The sequence below is a fragment of the Papaver somniferum genome, chromosome 9 (assembly GCF_003573695.1).
Source record: "Papaver somniferum cultivar HN1 chromosome 9, ASM357369v1, whole genome shotgun sequence".
Taxonomy (NCBI): Eukaryota; Viridiplantae; Streptophyta; class Magnoliopsida; order Ranunculales; family Papaveraceae; genus Papaver; species Papaver somniferum.
In genome coordinates, this window is record NC_039366.1 from 17,170,971 (window position 1) to 17,189,933 (window position 18,963).

At 35.5% G+C, this 18,963-nt stretch overlaps 1 protein-coding gene across 1 annotated transcript; it reads left to right on the forward strand.

Annotated features, from left to right (window-relative positions):
- Window positions 1-10,222: 10,222 nt before the first annotated feature.
- Window positions 10,223-12,292, forward strand: LOC113311480. The gene is made up of 3 exons (XM_026560313.1): window positions 10,223-10,647; window positions 10,971-11,250; window positions 12,098-12,292. Exons 1-3 carry the CDS (start codon window positions 10,223-10,225, stop codon window positions 12,290-12,292), a joined length of 900 nt encoding a protein of 299 aa, XP_026416098.1.
- Window positions 12,293-18,963: the final 6,671 nt, after the last annotated feature.

Here is an 18,963-nt window from a genome sequence, read left to right on the forward strand (position 1 = left end):
GCTCACGCCACCATGCCGGTTCTCTTGATCAACAAAGTTCGCAAACTGCGGTTCAAGGAATAAGGACTTATACATATATGTATTTCCACAACAATGCTTATATCCTCCAATGGTTATCTAATCTACACTCTCATTTCAATCATTGAAACATTCTTAGAGGACGTTGATATTCTATAGTTGTTATTCACAAACTATTTTTCGTCAAAGTAAGGAATTTTCAAAGTAATTGAAACTTGTAATGACTTTCTTCACTAGGTAAATATGAACTTGGTTAAAGCGAAAGCTTACCAACAAATATTTCGAGAAATAAATAGGCGAAATAAACTCGGCTCGAAATATCAAATGTGTATAATCTAAGTCTATATAGCAAAATGACTTTTGTCTCAAGATAGGAGTTAAATAGACTTTTGAGTGATAGATAAGTTGAAGTCTCCACATACCTTTTAGTCAATGAAGATCCACCGGTTCCTTGAGTACTCCTTCGTCTTGTTTGATGATTTCCATGGAGTTCTTGAGCTCAACTACACTTTCTATCCTAGTCCGAGACCTTAGCTATAGTATACTAGAAATCAAGACTTATAGTTTTGATCACTAACATTGACAAACATGCTTGAGATAGCAATGCATGCGAGTTCGAACGACCAATGCTCTAAAAATCTCCCCCTTTGTCAATTTTAGTGACAAAACTATCAATACATATGGAATACAAAAAATTAATAAATTAACTTTTGTAGCTCCTATTCCACATGCATAATCTTCAACAATACTCGAAATCTTCGCCACTTCCAAGTAATCCAATGATCCCAAAGGTTGTAAGTTCAACATCATCGTTTTTGAAAATTCGTAGCTATAACAACGAGAAAAAAAGAGTTCTCAATCATTGTTATACAGTGTCATAGTATCATTACACATCGTCAAAGTTCATTTGTATCACAACTTCAACAACAATACTGTGGTTATATGTATCACTCCCCCTTAGTCAATACTCCATCTCACATGGAAACCACTCCCCCTTACATAATAATCCGAAAACCATATGTATTTGTAGTGTGAACTACATATTAATTCTCCCCCTTTTTTTCAATAAAATTGGCAAAGGTACAAGAACGGTATCCTAATGAAATTTCCGAAAGAGACATTTCTTGACCAAAAGAAAGCAAAAATATATCATCTTATTTAGATGCAATCATAAAGCCGAAGCTAAATGCATTCATCAAGGAGTTTGTTAAGATACAAGATAACCCCTATAATATTCCACAGCCGCACTCCCCACAAAAAATTGGCAATTAAGCACAAGTTCAATTAAGAACCCTCCCCCATAAAATGTCATTCCCGAAAGAACAACAAGAGCGACCTTAATTTCGAAAGAAAAGAAGGATTTCTTTGGACATAACAAATCACATACAAGTATGAATTTGAATCCAAAAAAATCAATTAAACTAACCACAAGAGAACCCATGATTAATTTAATCGACGAATGCTCAAACATAAGTGAACTTATGGAGACTCCAAAATATACGATTAGATTAATCACAAGAGAACCCATAATTAATCTAATTGAAATACTCAACCAAACTAATCACAAAAGTAATCAATTTAATTGGTCGTGCTCGACATAAGAAAACTTACGGAGCAACAACTAAATAACCAAACAAGATAATTAATTTAGTTGAATATGCTCGACATAAAGTACCTCACGGAACAACAACAAATCTAATCATAAGAATAATCAACTTGGTCGTTTTAGTGCTCAACATTAGACACTTTAAGGAGCCTCACAGTAATATATAAAATATGGATTAGGGAAGATCAATATTGCAGAATACACACGGATTCACTCTATTTTCCATCACTATTTGCATAACGACATTCAATAGACATAATCCTTGCAAACAAAATATTTTAACCTATCTTCCATCAATAATTCACATAATAGGCTTAACTTTTGTATTTGCCAAAAGTCTATTCATTCTTTTATCAATACATGCATATCGACATACGAATGACTTTACTTTTGACAAGGTACGGGACAATCATAGTTCACGGACGTAAACACACATATCCTATAAAAATATTGTAATATATAAAACCATAAAGATTAATACTGCAAAAATCATCTTCCAAACAATTTAGAATTGAAACCAATAAATCTAAAACATGAAGATGAAAACGTTGGACATAGCTATGTGTAATCACAATAATGGCTATTCCAAACTCTAGTTACTCTTATAACAAAACAAGAAAAAAGAAGATTTACTAGGCAAAAATAAACAAGCTAAATAAAAACCAGACTCCTATGCCAAAGTCGGACACGAACTAAAGTCAAACAGACAGTTCAGGATCCTCATGAGTCTTGAGTTCTTCGAGCTTGTGAATGACAGAGTCCTCTGCAACTTTGGAGAGAATATCCTTATTGGGAAGTTCTTTAACCCGGGTTTTCATGAGAACAAGGTCAGAATTAAACTTTTTCAACTCAGTTCTTACCACATCAAGACACTTCATTGTATCAACAAGTTGTTGTTTTGCATCCTCAAAGTTCTTTAGGAAGTCAAGAACTACATCAGATGAAATCTTTCAACCTCCTCAATATCCGAATAGGAATCAAGAGATTGAGGAAAATATCCTTCGTCTTCAACAAAGGTTCCCTTCTCTTTATCGAATTTGAAATATACCGCATTATCAACGAAGCTTTTAGGTAAATCCCATGAGAAGGAAGAAGAAGCCATCGATAATATAAAGCCTAGAGTGAGAAGTTCAAATCAAATAGGATAGGTATATAAACAAGATTCGAGAGACTTAGGGTTTATAAGATTGGTTTGTGAGAGAATTCAAAACCGTACCCGTAAGAGGATGGTTCACAAATCCTGCATGGAAAAAATCCACGCTTTTATACTTCAAAAGAAAGTTTGAAATCAAAGAATAAAAAGGAAGGATTTACAGAAAAAATACTCATGTAAAAGTGTTTGACTAATTATCCATCTAAGAACGATAATAAATTAGCTAGTTAATCAGATACATTTTGCCAAGAGTATACCTATTCAATTCTCACACAACTAGGATTTTTTCCGGTGAGATATCAACCTTGTGATTAATTTACACAAGTATGATCCTTTAGCTCATTAAATGAACATTGTTTTTGTTTATCCTTCTTTCTTCGATGAGCGTTCATCCTAGAGAAGTAAGACACAACTTGTTTAGCATATCCGTCAGAAGGATTTCTCCGAGGACTAAATCTAGGACCTCTTGCTACTGGTTCAAGAGGATCAGAATAGATAGGAATCCATTTTCTAGACTTAGATTCACCAGAAAAAGTATTATAAGCACAGGGAAAGCTTTTATCAGCAGCACAAGAATTTATACCACTAGAATGCAGTTGAACCCTGTGATGATTTCTAGGAAAGAGATCATATTTATAAGGTTTCTGGTTTTCTGTGGGCATGCGATTCACTGCAGTAGATGACCGACTATTAGTTTCATTGACAGTGGAAAGAATCAAATTATGAAGTTTAGAAATTTGTTTCCTCCTGGCAAAACAATGGATATCATAGTGATTCCTTTTTCCACAGAATGTACAGGTTCGTGGAGGAGAAGCAATAAACGACACCTGTTTTAACTTCATAGCCATATGAGAAGATTGGACGTCGTGTAAACCTTTCTTGTCACAACCTTCTTCTGGAAGATCCTTCATGTACTGCAATCCATGAGAATTAGTTTGTATAGAAGAATTTCTCCTTAAGACAGAGTTTTCCTTTTCCAAGGATCTGCACTGTTCATTGGCAAGAGTACGGGATGCTTCTAGTTTCTATTTTTCGACATGAAGCCTGTTAAGCTCTGATGAATGCGTCTCGATCATACGTTTCTCTCTAATTGAGTCTTCCTTAACAACATCCTCAAGAACACTAATCTTTTCACGCTATAAAGTAGTTTCTTGGAGAAGTTTTTCAATATTCTTAGAGAATGACTCAATGATGTTATAAAGTTCATGTTCTCGATCAAGAGACTTTTCAAATTCATCAAGAAGCTGATCATGATCCTGAAAATCAATAATCTCAGCAGAGTTTTTTGAGATTCTTGTGAGCTTCATTTCAGCTTTTGTCGTAGTTCCCACATCAGAGAGAGAATTGTTGACACAAGATGGAACAATATTCTTACCTCGGGATTCAGAAGAATCAGCTAAGGAGTAATCCTTTGAGGTATTCCCAAGACATTTGGCATAGTTAAAAGCTTTAGAAGACATCTTGGTATGCGTATATGTCAGAGATTCTGTCCTCATACTCAGATTGCCACAAACACAGACTTGTAAGGTCTTTTAAACGTGTTTGCCTGCTATTATACCAATTGAAAAAGCGGGGGTACAACAACCACACTCAATATTTCGCTTAGCAATCTGTATAGAAAAACTCCAATATACTTTCTAGAGAATCAACTAGACAGTCAGACTCAATCTAGAAAAAAAGTATATCAATGAGTTTATATCTCAATCTCTCGATTTGATATATACTCAAGAAAATAAAAATTTGCGAGTCTTTATCAAATACTAGAGAGATAACTTGGATGGTACCAAAGACCAATATCCAAGTGTCAATCAATTTAAATCCAGAACCAATAGGTCGGATATTCTAATTGATTGAACAACGCACAACCTGTGATATTTCAATTATATAACAAAATATAATGCGAAAAAAAATAACACAGACACCAGAATTTTGTTAACGAGGAAATCACAAATGCAGAAAAACCCCGGGACCTAGTCCAGATTGAACACACAATGTATCAAGCCGCTACAGACACTAGCCTACTCCAAATTAACTTCGGTCTGGATTTTAGTTGAACCCCAATAAATCTCACACTGATCCAAGGTACAGTTATTCTCCTACGTATCTGATCCCAGCAGGATACTACGTACTTGATTCCCTTAGCTGATCTCACCAACAACTAAGAGTTACTACGACCCAAAGTCGAAGACTTTAATAAACAAATTTGTATCACACAGAAAAGTATACGGTAATAGATAAATCCGTCTCACACGAATATACCTACGAGTTTTGTCCCGTCTTTTGATAAATCAAGGTGAACAGAAACCAATTGATAAACCGGACTTGTATTCTCGAAGAACAGCTTAGTATTATCAATCACCTCACAATAATCTTAATCGACGCAGCGAAAAAGATATTGTGGAATTACAAACGATGAGACGAAGTGTTTGTGATTACTTTTATATCTTTCCTATCGGAGATATCAATCTCAAGCCAATTATTACAATTGTACTCGTACGATAGAAACAACAAGATCACATCACATAACTACGAGAAAGTAGTATCGGTCTGGATTCACAATCCCAATGAAGTCTTTAAGTCGTTAACCTGGTTTAGAAGAAGAAACCAAAGGTTAAAGGAGAATCGACTCTAGCTTAGCACAACTAGTATCACACAGAAGGTGTAGGGATTAGGTTTCCCAGTTGCTAGAGTTCTCCCTTATATAGTCTTTCAAATCAAGGTTTGCAATCAATGTTAGCTTGTTAACAAAGCATTCAATATTCATCGTTAGATGAAAACCTGATTTAGATTCAAACTAATATCTTTCAACCGTTAGATAGAAAACTAGCTTGTTGCACACAAATGAAATGCACGTTTCTAGGCTTGTGTAACCGTACCCAAACTTGTACATTTGTTGGTTTAACAATAGTCAATCAAATGGTTAGCCATATGATCACTTTCATATCAACCATATTCTTCTTCACCATAACTAGTTCAAGTGACTCAAATGAACTAGTTAGAGAGTTGTTCAATTTAAGAAAATATTATGTAACCACACAAGACACAATTGAAGCAAAAACAATTTGATACACTCGAATCGGTTCATGAACTATATAGCCACGGTTTTCATTTAGAATTCCTTAGTTAATATGAATAAGTTCACAAACATCGTTTTTAGATATAACCTACTCAAGTTTTCGTACTGGGTTCGCGGAATGGGTTCGCAGACTTAAGTTCCCGGAAGGATTTCACAAACTCCAGCAGAATTTCTCGGGACGAGAACTTCCGCCAGTTCGCGGACTTGGCTCACGCCACCATGCCGGTTCTCTTGATCAACAAAGTTCGCAAACTGCGGTTCAAGGAATAAGGACTTATACATATATGTGTTTCCACAACAATGCTTATATCCTCCAATGGTTATATAATCTACACTCTCATTTCAATCATTGAAACATTCTTAGAGGACGTTGATATTCTATAGTTATTATTCACAAACTATTTTTCGTCAAAGTAAGCAATTTTCAAAGTGATTGAAACTTGTCATGACTTTCGTCACTAGGTAAAGATGAACTTGGTTAAGGCGAAAGCTTACCAACACATATTTCGAGAAATAGATAGGCGAGATAAACTCGGCCCGAAATAGCAAATGTGTATAATCTAAGCCTATATGGGAAAACGACTTTTGTCTCAAGATAGGAGATAAATAGACTTTTGAGTAATAGATAAGTTCAAGTCTCCACATTCCTTTTAGTCGATGAAGATCCACCGGTTCCTTGAGTAGTCCTTCGTCTTGTATGATGATTTCCATGGAGTTCTTGAGCTCAACTACACTTTCTATCCTAGTCCGAGACCTTAGCTATAATAGACTAGAAATCAAGACTTATAGTTTTGATCACTAACATTGACAAACATGCTTGAGATAGCAACGCATGCGAGTTCGACCGAGCAATGCTCTAACACTTGGAAAGCTCATGTCAAAGAATAAAATAAATATGAAGATAATACGTGCTGGTGTGAACTCTCTCTGGAGGCAATACAGAGGAAAGAATATCAGAGTCATGGGGACTAACTTGATGTTAGTAAAACTTAACAGTGAAGAGGAACAAGATGAGATCATTCAGAATGGTCCTTGGATCGTTGGAGGTGCACTTTTTGTAGTCCTGAAATACTACTCGAATATCCGTATCAATAACTATGTTTTCAAAACTCAAGTGTTTACGATTGAGTTCAAGTATCTAAAGCTTGAACATATGAATTAATGTTGTTATTATTTATGAAGCGTTGGCGTACATGGGAAGGAAGATATCCACAAAACCTGATAACTGCAGGCCCAAATATGGAAGCATTGTCGCTGCTAGAATAGAAATTGATCTGAAGAAGCCGTTCTACCGTGGAAGCTTGTGGAAAACTATCTCAGGAGAAGAAACATGGGTTCGCTATCACTGGTGTCTCCAACCTAACATTATTTGCGATAAGTGGTGGGTTATCGATCATGTGGACAACACATGCATGCAAACGAACTATTTCCTACATCTTGATTGTCTGTCCAGTGCAGAGTATGAAGCATATATGCAAGAAGAGGCTGAAGAGTATGAAAGTCGTGATGATGAAAGAATCATGGATAACTCATTTGCTGAAGAGATGGCAACAGCGGCTGAAGCTGATGAGGCTAGACAAAGTAAGAGGATGAGGAACTCTCCTCTCAACCAGCCACCTTCCATGAACCCACATAACTTACATTTTCAGCCGCCTAATACCTTGGGAAATGCAAGTTCTACTACTATGGACCACAACTTTGTTGAGTCTATGGATGCTGATATTTCAAATGCAGCGACATTGAACCCTATAAATGAAAGTCACGGCGTATCTGCTCAGGTAAACAAAAATAAATTTTACACTGCTTTTTTCGACTTTAGTTTTCAGCTCATCAATTTCTCTTCTCATCTATATTTAATTTCTTTTCTAAACATTATTGTTAAGGCTGATAGTGTTTTTAGCACCATGAAAATCATCTCTTGGAACTGCAATAGTTATGGGGCCAAAGAAACTAGGAACTATTAGCAGACTTAAATAATATGTTGAACCCGGACATTATCTTTCTCCAGGAAACAAAAGTTAACTCTGACAAAATCTTGAATTACATTAGGCCTCTGAGTTTTCAAAACAATTGTTTTGTTCCTTCTGTGGGTAGATCAAGAGGGATATGTCTTCTTTGGAAAGACGGATTTGAATTTGATATCATCTACAAGGATAAAAACATGTTTCATTGCCTTGTTTGTAATGACCTATCTAAGCCAAAATGGCTGTTATCGTGTGTCTACGGGTCTCCATACCCACAGGAGAAAACTGTTCAATGGAATTTTATAGAAACGGTTTGTGAAACTTACAACATCACAACTCCCTGGGTTATGATAGGTGACCTGAGTATCACTTTACATGAAGAGAAAAGGATAAACAGTGCTGCCTCCTGCTCTAGGATATCCCCTATAGAACAAATTATTCAAGATATAGGTCTGATGGACTTAGATTTCCATGGAAATCCTTATACGTGAACGAGCAACAAGCATGGAACTGGAAGAATTAAATCTAGGCTTGATAGAGCTATAATAAATACTGATTGGCTCATAAACTTCCCAAATGCTTTTTTTAAACATCTCCCTTTCCTAGGATCTGACCATTGCCCTATCTTCCTAGACATGTCACCTAATGATAAACATAACACCAAAAATTTGAATTTTTTTGAATGTTGGTTGCGTGATAATTCATGTAAATCTCAAATAACTAATGCTTGGGCCAAGCAATTTAGAGGATCTGCAGGGTTCTTTTTAGATCAGAAACTTGGAGAAACTAGAAGAAGTCTATCTCTTTGGAACATAATTACGTTTGGAAACATCAAACAACAACTCAGTAATCTTCAACAACAACTTGTGACACTGCAACAGCCAGGCACGACAACAGACAACACTGAGGAAATTATAAAAGTAGAGAAAGCCATAAATGAATGGCACACCAGAGAGGAGGAATTCTACAAACAAAAAGCAAGAGATACAATGTTTGCTGAGGCAGATCAAAACACAAAGCATTTCCATGCTCAGGAAAACAAGAGGAGAGCGAGAAATAAAATTGAATCTTTGAAGAGGCCAAATGGAACATGGTGTAATGGAAGGAACGATCTTGAAAATCTTCTCACACATTACTTCGACAGCATTATGAGTACCTCTAATCCAGTTACTGATAAAAAAATTCTAGATATTCTTCCCACATGCATTACTGATGAGGATAACTCTTTTCTTGTTAAAGTACCTGATGTAGCAGAAATTGAAGCAGCTATGAAGAGTATGCAGCCTTGGAAAGCGCCTGGACCAGACGGCTTCCCACCAGGATTTTTCCAAACACAGTGGGATGTAGTAAAAACTGATGTGGTGAACATGGTGCAAAGTTTTTTCATCTCTAGGAGATTGCTCAGGAAAATGAACAAGATCAACATTTGTTTAATACCAAAGACCCAACTTCCTCATATTCCAGGAGAATACATACCTATCGCATTATGCAACTCAACATATAAGCTCATTACCAAAATCATGGCGAACACGCTAAACACATATCTGGGGAAAATCATCTCTCCCATGCAAGCTGCATACGTACCAGGATGACAAATTGGTGACAACATTCTTCTAGCTCAAGAACTCATCCACTGCACGGAGAGGAAAAAAAAAAGGTTTCATGGCTCTAAAATTGGACATGAGCAAAGATTTTGATCGTGTCGCGTCGAATGGAGTTTCCTAAATACTGTTATGTTGAAGCTTGGATTTAGCAGCAAATGGTGTCAATTGGTTCATGAGTATATCAGTACCACTTAAATACAGATTCTCCTCAATGGCTCACCATGTAAGTAATTAAAACCAACCAGAGGCATACGTCAGGGTGATCCACTGTCGCCTTATTTATTTCTTCTCACAATGAAGTACTTACAAGATCGTTGGCCGAAGCAGAAAACTCAAGGAAGCTGCAAGGTATAAAAATTTCTCGTAATGCACCACAGTGACATACTTACTCTTCGCAGACGACAGCTTATTATTTGCTAAGGAAGATATTCAAAATGTTAATACACTACTGGAGGTCATAAACAAATTCAGTGAAGTTTCAGGGAAGCAAGTCAATTTCCAAAAATCTGCGGTGTTCTTCTCCAGGCATATTCATCCGCGACATCAAAGTCTTCTGTTGAGAAGGTTAAAAATGAAGAAGATGGCGTCAGAAGAGAAGTATTTTGGAATTCCCCTTTTCCTAATTAGAATAAAACCAACTCTTTCTTAGGGCTATTGGACAAGATGAGAAGCAGCCTATCAAGATGGAATGGAAAGTTCATAAACCAAGTGGGAAGATCAATCATGGTCAAATATGTTTTAAACATGATGCTATCACACCATATGAGCATCTTCAAAGTGCTTGAAGCAACAATAAAAGAAATGGATAAAGTTCAACGATCTTTCTGGTGGGGAAAGGAGGAAGGAAAAGGTTTATATTTCATCTCATGGCCTGTAGTAAGCAAAGACAAAGCTCAAGGTGGCATGGGTTTTCGTGACTTGTCTTCCTTCAACAAAGGTCTCCTAGCACGAACAGCATGGGGACTATGCAACGAACAACAACAACTCTGGTCTTCAACCATGAAACAATGCTACTTGCCAAACACTAATGTTATGCATGCAAAAAAGAAACGTAACTCTTCCTGGGCTTGGCAGAGTGTGCACAATATGATGGGTTTTATACGTGAATTCAGTTGCTGGGTCATTGGAGATGGAGGTACAGTTCGCATTTGGGAGGATATTTGGCTGCCGAGAAGAAACATATCACCAATCCCAATCGTTCCTACAACAGAGGCGTACAACTTCAAGTATGTATCAGAATTAATAGATCAAAACACCAAATCCTGGAAAACTCAGCTGGTTCGACACCTTTCAGTCAAGATGATGCATAAATTATTCTAAACATTCGAATCCCTTGGACCAAGAAAGACAAGCTTATATGGACTTTAACAAGGGACGAAAATTTCTTAGTCAAATCGGCATACAGAAAGCTAATGGAGATTAAACAAAATGGTGCAATCAACTATGATGCAAACGAAGCCAAATTCTGGAGGAAACTATGGAGTTTAAATACATTACCCAAAGTTAAACATTTCGTGTGGAAATGTATAACTATCATCATTCCTTCCAGTGAGATAATGGCCAGAGTTCAACATTACAGTGGTGCTATCTGCAAAATATACAACCAGACATTGGAGACAACAAGCCATATCCTTATGGAATATAACTTTACAAAAGCTGTTTGGTTCACAGTCCCAGGGGCTCTTCACAGTATTCAAAGACACGATCATGATGTTGCAGCATGGATAAAAAGCTGGTTCACAAACGACATGAATGATCTTGTTGAGGACTGGACAGTTCGAATGGCTAATACAGCCTGGGAAATATGGAAGGCTCGCTGCAACTTTACTGTAGTTGCAGGAAATCCTACACTACACCCCTCACAAGATTTCATTAACATTCAACTCATTTTAGATTAATTTATGAGAAGAGGAAAGATGTAGGATCAGAACCTCGCAGCAATAATGTCTCAGCGAAATTATCAACAACACAACACAACAGCGTCGCAGAACAATTTCAGAAATGACATAATAAACGACGTCAGCTAAAATCATGAAAAAAATGTGATGGTCCTGCGAAAATTAGAGAGTTTACGAGAATAACATTTGTAAGGATGCGAGAATGTCGCAAGACATATCCGAAAATAAAGGACAGATTAACTGTCATCCACTATGTAATTCCCTATAAATAGCAGCTCAGTTGTAAAGGAAAGGGATAGATCTTTTTCTGAGTAAGAAGCAAGTAAATAGGAGAGAGAAAATCTAGAGCAGTGGTTATTCTTGATTCCTTTATCTTTTCTTGTAAGATTGTTCAAAGATTGATCAATAAAATTAAGATTATTAATCTAAAATGAGTTGAATGTTAATGAAATCTTGTGAGGGGTGTGTATGATTTCCTGCAACTACATTTACCTTCCAAGACATAAGACCAAACCCAGTAGGAGTGATTAAATGTGCACATGCTCTAAATTTGGGGACATGAAAAGCCATAGGTTTGAGACTAAAGAAAGTATCTAAAGTACAGCAAAGCAAAGACCACACAACCCATTGGAAACTGCCTAATGCCCATTTTATATCTATTTGCTGTGATGCATCTTATAAAAAACTTCTTAATACTCATCATACAGGTCTTGGTCTAATTGTTCGCAATTTCGCAGGATCCTTTGAATAGGGGAGATGCGCCTATGCAGATAAATAGGTGAACGCAGAGCAGGCGGAATGTGGTGGTCTACTTCAGGCTATGATTTGGGCTCAAGAGGAAGGACTGCAACATGTATGTTTCGAACTTGATGCACAAGTCGTAGTTGAAGCTGTCAATGGTGATCATCATAAAGTCGCATGGGAGAACCAATCTTTGGTTTTAGACATCAAACTTATGCTTAGCAGTAATTAATTATGGATCTGCAACTTTATCAATAGGAAATGTAATAAAGCAACCGAAAAAATGGCTAGACACGCTAGAATGTTTAAACAATCATGTACTTGGTTTTTGAATCCCCCTAACTTCATAGCCAATGTGTTATAGGAGGATAACTTATCTGTACCTCTCCATGTTTAAGCAATAAAACCTTCTTTTAGCATCAAAAACAAAAAACAAAGGATACATAATACTTGATGTAGTCATATTTTGGTTTATGCATCAATTAATTTTCCGTTACAACTAATAAAACGATGCAATCCCTCCGTTTAGGCACAATTCTCTACAATTGATACTTTCGTTTTATGCACAATTCTCGAAAATTGAATGCATAGCCATTATGCAAACCACTTCAAAGGATGCATAACACATTATGCAGACATATTTTGGTTTATGCATCGACTAATTTTCCGTTTCAGGAAAAGTGATACTTTCACATTCCGTTTTAGAAAAATTGACTTCATTCCGTTTCAGGAAAAGTGATACTTCCATTTTTTTTTTCAATTTGACCTATTTTTAGGCAAAACTAAAATTGTGAAAGTATCTCTTTTTCTGAAATGGAGGTAGTATATGCTTAAATATATCATTCCAAAAATTAACACGGAAGGTAGAGTTAGTTTGCCTCCCTTGTGACACAATCTCAGCCCCACCATCCGCTTCGGCTCCCTTGGCTAGGTTACCCATAAGGCTCGCTGGTAGGCTAACACAGCAACACATACAATTAATGTAGTAGTATGTTGTTGGATCTTAACTTGTTAGGCTTCCAACTAGTTAATGTAATACTCTTTACCTAATAATAATAAAAGCCTATTCCAAAAAATAAAAAATAAAAATGCATAACGAATTGTGGAGCCACCAGAAAAGATGCATAACAGTTTATATAGTCGTACTTTGGTTCATGCATCCACTAATTTGGTTATACAACCACTAAACCAATGTGTATGCCACAAAAATAACATTCCGACGAAAAAAGGATGTATGACGTGCTATACAATCAGGGGTGTTTCGGTTTTCTTCAGTCGACCCTCCCCACCGTGGCAACGATGTTTTAGTATCTAGTACTAGAAGCTAAAATGAAAGGAAATTGATTTTTTAAATTTTAATATATTATATTTTTAATATATATATATATCTTTTTTTAGAAACCCATCATTAAAATAGCATATATCTGAGGCCCAAAATACAAAATGTATGGTTAAGATTAATAGTTTTAGATTTTTCCTATTTTTTAGTTTTCTATATATTTTAATCAAAGTCCTCATCGACAATAGAAGAAGACTTCAAGAAACTAGTTGGGAGCCTAGAAACAAGTTGGGTTCCAACACCTTTCTGGATAACAACCCCTAATCTATGAAAAAGAAATTACATCTCCTTGCATTAATATCAAATCTAGACAAATGATTGTGCAATCTCTTCATAAAATCGACTGCGGCATCGCCGAGTTCACCGAAAGTGGAGAATGCCAAAGCACCAAACCCATACCCTTGACCAACACACTTGTCAAGATATTTCTTATTTTTCCGTGTAATAACATTGCTTAAGGCTAAGCCTGGATGGAACGAATGAACTCCACCTCCAGTGAAAGGTGAGACTCCAGTAACATTTAAACCCATGTCATGTACATTGTCCCAATTAAAAACCATAATATCAGCAGGACGCAAAACAGTACCATCATTAGACACGAGACCAAGGAAACCTCTTTCCTGGTTGGGATCCCCGCATGAAAACACATATCAAAAATAGTGTCACGAACAAATCATGCCGAAATTTGAGACCTACCTCGTGAGCACAATGTAGGGAATGATCTCCAAAGCAATCCATATCACGGTTACAAAAAGCACATTGACTCCCAGCAGCAAAAAGAGGAATGCCGAGACGATAGCAGAGGACATCACTGAATTGTTGCGCACCAACCCTCTGGTTAAGACTTTCGATAGGAAGAGCTTTAAGAAAGTCCTGAGAATGTCTAGACTTACAGCACTTCCAAAGAGCACTATCACGCTGGGACATTGAAAATTTCTCCGGCATGCCTTTCATCATAACCTCAAAATACTTGACCGCCAAATTTTTCATGGGAAGGGGGGCAGTCAAATCCAGGTTAGTGTCAGGACACGCATTAGAGAACAAATCAATGGATTTTTGTAAACCGATGTCATTAGTACAAAACAAAGCTAGGATAAGTTTTCCTTTGTTAGTGGTGGTCAGGATTTGTCCAGACAAAGATAAATCAAGGGTTGTGGTTTGTCATACCACCCCTTACATCTCACACGTGTGGCGTTAATTCCAATATTATGAATGAAAAATGAAAACTCAAGTCAAGATATGGATTTTCAAAAATTATAACGGGGAGGTTCGAACTCATGACCTATTGTGTCATAAGAGTGGCCTCTAACAAGTTTTCCACCTTGATTGGAATTAATAGAAAAGATAATTCAACGGTGGTGGTTTGTTCAACTTAAATATCATAATAGATTTATTAATTAGTGTTTCACTAATTGCACATAATAAATAATCTATTCATTATAAAGTGTTTTATTAATTAGTGTTTCACTAATTGCTCATAATAAATGATTAATCATTTTTAATTTTAAATGTTTTCTTAATTAATTATAATATTTATTTCTATTATAAGTAATTTTGATAAATAATATGAATAGACATTTTTGGCGACAATGAGTAGTAGAAGAGGTGGAGGCCGAAATATTAGTGGTGGTTAAGGGCGGAGCCAAGCACAATTATATTTATTTTTGTTCTTTTATCGTAAAATGGGATACAAAGTCCATTTTTCACATGTATCCAACTTGCCAAGAATTTTTTCTCCCTCTTTCCTCAAAATCCTGGCTCCGCCCCTGGTTTGTGGTGGAAGAAGTAGTGACGGTGAGTGCTGGTGAGTAGTGATGGACAATATTAATTTTATGTCGTCGTTACAACATCGATAGCATCGTAGTGTGGAAGATGTGGTTGGTTTATTTTTAACACTTTTGATAAATGAAGGTACCAATATATTTTAGGGATAATATCATACAAGATAATATTTTCATGATCGTCGTTGGATCACCCAAATGGTACCCCTGTTATCTTTGGTACTATATCGTATAAATCAAGATTTTTTTAATGTTAAAATAAAATTGATTGCAATACAAAAAATAATATATACACGAAAAAAACAATGAAACTAATAAATTGACGACATTTTGTTCAATCTAAACCTCATACATGGCATTTGTGATTGAGAATTAAAATTGTGTCCAATAACCTACATGGGGTGGCGACAGTGATGGTGGCAGTGGTGGAGTGAAAAATTGACATTGGGGAGGCCTACTTTTTTTTAAAAAGAAACATGTAAACTTTGGTGGACTAAACCATAAATATATATGGACAAAGTACTATTTATAAAATAAACTAAAAAATTTATGTAGTTATTAAAAATTTAAGGGGTTAGAGCCAGGTTAGTCAACCCTTGGCTCTGCCACTAGGTGGTGGTGGATAAAAAAAATGGATTCATATGGTTTTATGGTGGTGGCGGGTATTGGTGAACAAAAACATATTATGCTAATTTTGTAACGCCACAAAATATGTAACATTATATTATAAAATATAAAACGTGGTTGATCATTCTAATGTTAAAATAAACTCGATAAAACACATGTTCATTTTAAAAAATTGGTGCAATCAATTGCCATTTTATGTAATAACTAAACGAACGACACGAATCAAGATCAGAACATATGAAATTATTTATTATCGATTTGTCTATGTAAAGAGTGGTCAGGATTTGTCCTTGGCAAAGATAAATTTACCGCTGGGGTTTGTTCAACTTAACCATTTTTAAATGTTTTATTAATTAGTGTCTCATTCATTGTTCATAATGATTAATTAAATTTCTATTATAAGTGTCCCTTTAATAATCTAACATAAATGCATAATTTTATTAATAAATAATTTTACTAAAAACTATATTAATTCTAATGGTGCTAGTGGAAGTAGGGTTAGTATAAACAGTGGCCAGTGTTTTTGAATGGTGGGGGCGATAACATTACTATTGGTGGAAGAAATAGTGGCGGTGGATGGTTTTTATGGTGGTGGGTGTTGGTAATAGTAGTGGATAATAATAGTTTTTGCTTTTTGGTGAGTTTTATTGACCAAGTAAAAAAAGATCTTTACAAAACATGCAACATTGTATTGTGAAAGATGTAATTGGTTGTTTTTAGCACGATTGATAAGGACAAAAACCAAATATTTCGAGGATGATACCGGATCGTATAAGACAATATGATCATGACTGTTGGATCACCGAAATGGTATCCGTATTATATAAAGGCAATTGGTGTACCCGCGTAAGAGAACACTATCGCTCTCTCAAGTACTATTACATTCTTTTCTCTGAAAGACCATCAATGTCGAGTTGTTTCGCGACAACTACCTACAAAGACAACAACTTTCACTCAATTCCCGATATAAAACCTTATTGACCGGGAAAATGTATTTTCATTTTTAAATATTTGTTTGAAAATTATGTTTGTTCATCAAAATCATCATCAAAAACTTTAAATCATAAATCTAAATTTCTCCTCCGATGTTTATAGAATATTTTTTATATTTTACATTCTCAAATCATGCGATCTCTTGATTACAAATCAACAATATCAAATTACGGATCAATATATATAGGTTTCATTCACTGGGTTTGAAGGTATAGTAGATACAGATGGGTAGATCACACAAAGCAGAACATGAATGAGAATACTTCAATAATTTGGTCAAGAAATAAGGTCAAAAATTTAAGATTAACTTTCTATAAGACTAATTAGATCGGCTGCGATAGGAGCCGACTAAAATATGGATTAATAATAATTTCCACGTAAGACAATTGCAAAACATAGTTTGGCTAACTCTGTCTATGTAAAGAGTGGTCAAGATTTGTCCTTTCTCAATTGCTATGTTATGTGAGAAGAATGTGATATCTAAGATTGAGGTACAATTCAAATCTATTAGATTCATACCATTTACAACTGGACGCCTTGAAAAAAATTGACGTGTCCTTATTATTATTACAGGTAAGGGATATATTGACCACACTTGCGCAAATAGCTCACTTCGCAAATGATTGGTGTTGCATGTACAGTCTAGAATGCAACGATGAATTTGAGGGAAAAAGGCACCAGAAGCAGTGTCTGGAGTATTTTGGATATAATAACTTAGACCCGATGTAATACTTATTTTCTTTTTTCTTTTTTATTAGTTTTTCTACAATCTATTTATTTAAGAAAAATGAACATTGCAAATACATAACATCAACAAAAATTAGACAGATTGTGTTTGACAATAATGGCTACTGATTGTCCGGAAACGGCAAAAGAAAGGAATTGTTGTAAAATAATTGTTGGGATATACAACGTATTACTTGATACAAATGAAAGAGGTATAACTATTTTGATTCTGAAATCACATAAAGTTCACAGTTGAAGATGGCATCAAGTTTAAATTTAGTAACAAACATAATATGGCTAACTAAAAATGTTAAAAACAAACAGGATATATAAACTTAGAAAACCGTGGGACTTGAAGAGGCCAATTTTGAAAACTACAATCTTAGAGAGCAACGATCCACAATAATATAATTTTTTTTTTATAAATATTCAACATAGAAGATGTCAACTTTTGGTGAAGGATCTATTGACAACCTACTGATTTGAAATAGGATCAGGGAGTACAATATGTGTTCAAGGTTCTTTATGAGGTAATGTGTCGCCAGATTGTATTCCAAGTGAAGGTAGGAACAAATGGAAGTGACAAAATGTCCAAGACTTTTAAAGTTACCAAAGCCTTCGTTAAGACGAACTGCTGGGCACAATACTTTGTTGAAGATTTAATGGCAGAGGTTCGCATATATGCAATCCCTTCGAAAAGGTAATGGGTACACATTTTAAACATTGTCATCTAATGGGTGTTGAAAAATTACAGGAAAATCATGTCACATTGGAGAGTTCGTATCATCCGTTCAATGCAAAAAAATACTATTCTATGCCTATTTGGAGGATCGACAACATGACCATGATAGATGAGTCAGCTGGAGCGAAATAGGAGCATGGGGAGACTTTTATGGACGATATTTATTAGTTGATTTCACTGAGATGAGCGTTGTTGACGACATATTTCAAAAAAATATTTAAACTTCCATGTTCATGTAGAGCATTATCTCATTATAAGCAATGAACCTAAATAAAAAGGTGTCTGGAAGATTATATTTCTTTCGTTTGAGCAAATCTCTGACGGTAAAATATTAAAGGAAAAAAACAAGAAAAAAAGAGAGGAAAATCCCAACTATTTTTATGACAAAGCCATATTAAATCATAAGGAGTTGATAAGTATTCGGGACACCAATTATACGATATATTAAAAATGAACCAACATCATGGCCCGTGCCGTTACGGAGTTATTTAATATGGATTTAATATGGGTGCACAATAACAGGAAAATCATGTCACATTGGATAGTTTGTATCATTCGTTCGATGCAAAAAAATACTATTCTCTGCCTATTTGGAGGATCGACAACATGACCATGATAGATGAGTCAGCTGGAGCGAAATAGGAGCATGTGGAGACTTTTATGGACGATATTGGTTAGTTGATTTCACTGAGATG

Excerpts from the sequence above, each read along its gene's own strand:
- LOC113311480 (XM_026560313.1), top strand. The coding sequence starts at position 10,223 with ATGGATAAAGTTCAACGATCTTTCTGGTGGGGAAAGGAGGAAGGAAAA. Across the intron at positions 10,648-10,970 it reads ACAGAGGCGTACAACTTCAA|TGAGATAATGGCCAGAGTTC; the intron begins GTATGTATCAGA and ends CATTCCTTCCAG. Across the intron at positions 11,251-12,097 it reads AGGCTCGCTGCAACTTTACT|GTGAACGCAGAGCAGGCGGA; the intron begins GTAGTTGCAGGA and ends GCAGATAAATAG.